The sequence below is a fragment of the Camelina sativa genome, chromosome 11 (genome assembly GCF_030686135.1).
Source record: "Camelina sativa cultivar CO46 ecotype springtype chromosome 11, ASM3068613v1".
Taxonomy (NCBI): Eukaryota; Viridiplantae; Streptophyta; class Magnoliopsida; order Brassicales; family Brassicaceae; genus Camelina; species Camelina sativa.
Genome location: NC_141890.1, coordinates 50,255,926 through 50,261,718, shown reverse-complemented (window position 1 = coordinate 50,261,718; position 5,793 = coordinate 50,255,926). Strand labels below are relative to the sequence as shown.

General features: G+C 35.2%; 2 protein-coding genes across 2 annotated transcripts; one reads left to right on the top strand and one right to left on the bottom strand.

The window, feature by feature from the left end:
• LOC104727199 (putative clathrin assembly protein At5g65370) lies at positions 1-1,464 on the top strand. Its single transcript, XM_010446233.3, has 2 exons — positions 1-662; positions 851-1,464. The coding sequence occupies exons 1-2, from the start codon at positions 208-210 to the stop codon at positions 1,296-1,298; spliced, it is 903 nt and encodes a 300-aa protein (XP_010444535.1). The 5' UTR covers positions 1-207; the 3' UTR covers positions 1,299-1,464.
• Positions 1,465-1,709: 245 nt separating this feature from the next.
• On the bottom strand, positions 1,710-5,793 carry LOC109124794 (protein DETOXIFICATION 27). The gene is made up of 9 exons (XM_010446232.3): positions 5,340-5,793; positions 4,950-5,237; positions 4,443-4,696; positions 4,260-4,346; positions 3,997-4,053; positions 2,428-2,666; positions 2,238-2,356; positions 2,065-2,154; positions 1,710-1,941 (listed from the first exon to the last, which is right to left on the bottom strand). The coding sequence occupies exons 1-9, from the start codon at positions 5,616-5,618 to the stop codon at positions 1,891-1,893; spliced, it is 1,464 nt and encodes a 487-aa protein (XP_010444534.2). The 5' UTR covers positions 5,619-5,793; the 3' UTR covers positions 1,710-1,890.

Genomic DNA, 5,793 nt, shown 5'->3' with positions numbered 1-5,793 from the left:
GTATACATGCTAAAGAGATGATTATTAAGATAATTAAGAACTTATTTCATGATCTTACCCAACAATTAATTAACCAATAAATACACATTATGAAACCTTCGAATCATTATAAAAGCAAAGCCACATTGCTAAAGATTCAAACACTAATTAACAAACAATATTTATTCGACGACCCCAAAAAAAAAAAAAAAGTAAAATAACCAAACTATGGGCATATTGACAACCTTGGGAGGCAAATTGAAAGACGAAGCCTCGCAAATGAAACTCAACGTGGTTCATTTGTGTGGCTCCGAGAACGCAAAAACCATCAACGAAGCTATCTTGAAAGCCACGTCTCACACTTCACAGAACCCACCCTCAGACAAACACGTCACTTTCCTCCAATCCACTGCTGACACGTGTTACGGTCCTGATACCATCGCTGCGATCCTACAGAGGCTTCGTTTGACAACGGACGTGTGTGTGGCTGCTAAATGTCTCATTCTTCTCCATAAGATGATTAAATCGGAATACGTGTACAATGGAGAAGATAGTGTTCGTGACAGAAATAACAAAAGTCATCGTACTTTGATCTATAATCAAGGAGGGAGTAAACTTAAATTGAATGACCTTAATGTAGGTTCATCTCGTTTTACTAGAGAGTTGTCTCCATGGGTTTGTTGGTAAGATTACATATATCGAATATATGTATTGGTTATAGTTTTGGCTGACAGACAAATTAATAATTGAAAAGTTGACTCCGATCCATATCATTTTCCTAAATTTTTATTTTATTTTATATGTTAAATGGCAATTTTATATATGGAATATATAGTCTTATGAATTATTTTTAAAAATGTCTTTTGAATAGGTACAAACAATATCTAGTTTGTTACTTTACAATTGCGGAGGCTTTAGGCGTTACCCCAAACATAAAAGATAGGTCGGAAGATAAGCGTCTAGAAACTCACCGAGTCTCGTCTTACACAACCGATTGCATTTTTAAACAAGTTGATTTTTTAGTGGATCTGTTCGAACATATAAGTGACAGGCCAATAGCTCCGAAATCGAAACTCAACAAAATCGTTGTCGAAATGATAGAACTAATGGTACAAGACTACTTCTCCGTCATAAGATTGATGAAGATATGGTTTGAAGAATTGAATGAGAGAGTTGCTAAACCGTACGAGTTGGTTCCGGTTTTGGAGAGGCTCGAAATGTGCAAAGAAGGTTTGAGGGAGTTTTCTTGGCGATGCAAGTATTTGGTTGAAGACTTTTGGTGTTTGGTATCGAAATTAAAAGATATGCAACGCCTATAAAAAAAAGAAACAGTCCGGTCCTTACTATCATATAGCTTAGTCCAAAAATCGGGTATTCGTCTCTGCGGCATTGTTATTTAAATGACTATAGTCGATTCCTTGTATATATATTTTCAATAATTGAATTATAAATAATATATGTAGCAAAATCGTCACAAAACAAAAATCATCGATAAATGTAGGAACGGTAAGTGAGTAAACCATCACAAAAATCTGAACCATTACTATCCTAACTACACCGACCTCGGAGTCCTTGTTTTGTACTCTCTCCCAACCAGAAAACATCAAAAGAAGGCATTGAGTCTACTTAACCAATATTCACGTGGAAAATAATAAATTTTTATTGTTTAAATTGAAATCAAATAAACCAGTTCAGCATGTTAAGATATTTCTAATTAATATTACAAGGCATGATATAAAACGAATATATTACAAAGACCTCTACGGTAATTGCAGAGACCCCTTGTAAAATATGAACCGGCTGTGAGTTATATTGCATTACATTTTCGATACCAACAACATACACCAGTTTTCGTAAAAACAATTATGCTGCAAAATTATTTAATAATAAATAGTTGCACTAAACAAATCTTCATTTTATTGCGTTGGACCATTTGTTAACACGAGCACTTGCTTTCAGCGCCTGAAAGAATTACAAACAGACCAAAAAAAACCACACACACACACATTATCATGATCAGTAAACTCAAAATTGCTAAACGAAATAAATTAATAAGACAAAACCAAGGGAAACATATCAATGTACCTCTTTCTCCCAATCGCATCTCATTGTGATATAACCTAAGATCATTGTCTGAACAAAAGTTCCTCCAAAAATCATACCAGCCCAAATCCCCTATAAATAAAACCAAATCGATAGAAGTAATGAAATAACTACTTATAAATTAACAAAAACATGTGGAGAAAAATAGTGATTACCATGACGCCGAATTTAAAACCCCATCCCATCAGAAACCCAAGTGGAACACCGACGCAATAGTAACATCCCAAGTTTATATATGCAACGTAGGATTGCCAACCCGATCCAACCGCGACACCTAGCCATCACAAAAATCATTGACTCGGTATATATATACAAGAAACTCTTCAGAAATTAACCGTGACGTACCGGAGAGAACCGGTTGGATGCTGTTGAGAAGAACGGTGAAAGCTAAGAGAAGTGAGAGTTTATTAACGGCGTCCAAGACGGCTACACTTGAAGAAAATATCCAACCGATTTGGTTATGGAGAAGCATTATTATCACCCAGAAAAATAATCCGATCATTAACGATTGTGTTACTGATACAATCGTGGCGAATCTTGCTCCTTTCCCATTACCACCTCCTAATTCGTTCGCCACTCGTACACTGCAGTCGTTAATGTAAAGTAAACATATATAGTTCTGCAACATACATTCTAAACTTGTACTGATTTTTATATAGTTCTAAATCATATGTAACTGCAATCATTAAAAATATTGTTAGAAATTTAAAAACCTATACCATCTGTATATCTATATTGTTTTAAAAATATTTTGTATGTAGGTTAATCCACACCAACATGGCAAATAGGCAACATCACTGTCTTTACTCTTTACATTTTTACACTTTATTCTTCATCAATGCTTCTTTTAAAACAAGTGTAACTCACATATTGTGTCTCTCTATATGCCCTAGCGGAGAGATCATGTCCACACAGACGGAAAAAAAGAAAAAAAAAAAAAGAGACCCAAAAAAAAAATAGAAATAAAAACGATTGAACATAAAAAAAGTTATGGATGAATGAAATAATATAATATATATTAAGGAGTAAGAAGAGAGTTACTCTCTAAATCGTATCCTCGTAGAAGTCTCTATACAAACAACACGACAAATAAAAAGAGAAGAAGAACTCAAAGCAAACACGGAAGGAGATAGAAAAATGTTATATGCCAAATGTTAGGTTTCAACTTCCTAAATTTCCACACATAAACTATTGGTCCTTCAAACAAAATAAACGAACTAACTAACGGTACTGTCGTATTTAATATTTATGTCGACGTACGATAATTTAATTTTCTAACTCTAAATGAAAGGTGTAGACGTGTAGTAGCGGATAGTCATTGATACCGATAAGTTAATGTATTTAAAATTGTTGTCCAATCGAATAAAATTTGGGTAAACCAAGTATAAGACCCATAATTTTGCGGAACTATGAGTGGTTTCAAATAATTTTGGAAAATATTCTTTTAATATTACAAAAAAATTGCCAATTTTTTTGTTTAGATGTTATAATTTTAGATAACTTGAAAGAGTTTAACGAAAAACAAAAAAATTTCGGATATATAGCTACTCGACCCAAGTTGTATCCTTATCGTTGGACCACATTATTTGGACTCAAACTAGTCATTTCAGTTGTTGACAACAAAAATACGAAAAAAATAGAGTAAATTAAATTGAGAACTGGGATAGGAATAAAAATGGTGGACACGACTCGAAGTACCACCACCAAATAAGCATTTACTATTTTATTTTTCCGAATTATTTGAAAAAAATAGAATCCAACATGACATATATTCCACATTCAATGCAAGTTTCTAACTTCCAGTTTCACTGGGTACGTGTATTAAAATTAGACTAAACTGAAATAGGGGTCAATTAGATCATCACTATCAACCGGATTAAAAATGAGCAAATACTAAGAATAGACACGCTTTACCCGGTTCCGGCGAAGAAAGCGAGAGGAATCATCATTTCCCAACCATTTATCGTCATGCTGCCAAAAATATTATTTTTTGAAAATGATTGGTCAATAAAATATTTTGAAAAGTAGTCAATTCACTAAATAATAAAGAAGATAAAAACAAGAAAACAACGATAACCTTTCCGCAACAACCCAAAAATCCAGACGTGAAAACAGTGCGATAAGATATGTCTTTTGAGGCGGTTTAAATAAAATATTTCAAACATAAAACGACTTACCATATGGACAAGGAGTCAACAGCGATTCGAGCATTCTCAAGATTGCCAGTCATTATAATCAAAATCCGATAATACCAATTCTCCAAACTGTTAAAAAAAAAAAAAACACCAAGCATCTACCGTTAAAAGTTGTATCGGACACAATTAGCCTAATGTCACAAAAGTGTATATATTCATTGGTACCAAAGCATAACGCCGGACGAAGCAGAGAGTTTAAGGAATTCCCAAAGTCCAGTGAAGGCTTCGGAAGAGAACCCGGTCCAAGTAAGTGGACAGCCACCACAAGTGGAGTATACTAATAGAATCAGAACGTTAACCCACCAGGAGATATTAATCGTAGCCATAGTCCCCACGACTCCTAGTTTAAGCCCGTCCACGAACAACCAACACACTAAAAAATGAACCACCAATGCAACCCCTGCAGCATACGCAGTCACCTAAAACCACACAAAAAAACGAGTAGTTCGAACATTAATACGTTATCATCTACGTAATAAACCATTGTTATAGAGAAAGTCTGATTTACTTTTTGGACTATTCAATTTTAAAACATATAAAAAGATGCTTCTGACACGCACAAATCTAGATAAACTAAATAATATTTGTATATTAAAACTGTTATCATTTTGACTAGCTTGGACGCATGAATCATGCTATTTGAAACAATTAAATAGATCGATACGTCGGCACCTGATTTTTAAGCTGGCACTGGAGGAAACGTTGAAGCGGGAAAGACAAAGTAAAGGCGAAGTGAAGAGGGATGACCCAGAGGGCGACAACACCGGAAAGCTCAGCGATATCGTCCGGTTGGCCAAGAAATTTGAGAACCGGAGTTGTGAAAATATAAGTCGGTAACAATAAGACACAACAGAAGAAGAGAACAATCCAAGAACGCTGCATATAGATTCCCAACATGTAATACTTCTTTGCTCCAAACGCTTGCCCACACAGCGTTTCCAACGCACTCGCCATTCCAAGCTGCACCACCATTTTATTATATTAAAACCCCTCCCTTAAGAAAAAAATGTCAATATAACCCTTAAATTAAAAGTTGAAAACATCAAGACTATTGTTGTATACCAAGAGACCAAAGTTGAAGCCAACGATGACGTTATTAACAATGGAGATGGCGGCTAGTTCGAGATCGCCAAGGTGACCAGCGAAAGCTTGAGTGATGACAAGCATCGAGTACGTCGTTATTCGACTGAATATGGCTGGACCAACGATTTGCCATAGCTTTGTTGTCTCAACCCAAACTCTAGTCTTCAGTTCACCACCGTCGTCTTCCTCCGCCGTGTGAGGACTTTTCAACAGTGCAACTCTCAACTCCGATCCTTCTTCTCCGCCGCCACCTCTCATCGCTAACCCTTTTTTCGTTTTTTTTCTATTTCTTAAGCTATGGAGAAGAAATGAAATATAAAGAGAATGGAGTGAGCGAAGAAAGGTGAAGAGTGAGTCGTGTGTGAATTGGCTTTTCTTTGTAAAAACTCTGTGGCTATTATTCGTTTATTACTTTTCTAGATTTAATGAATTT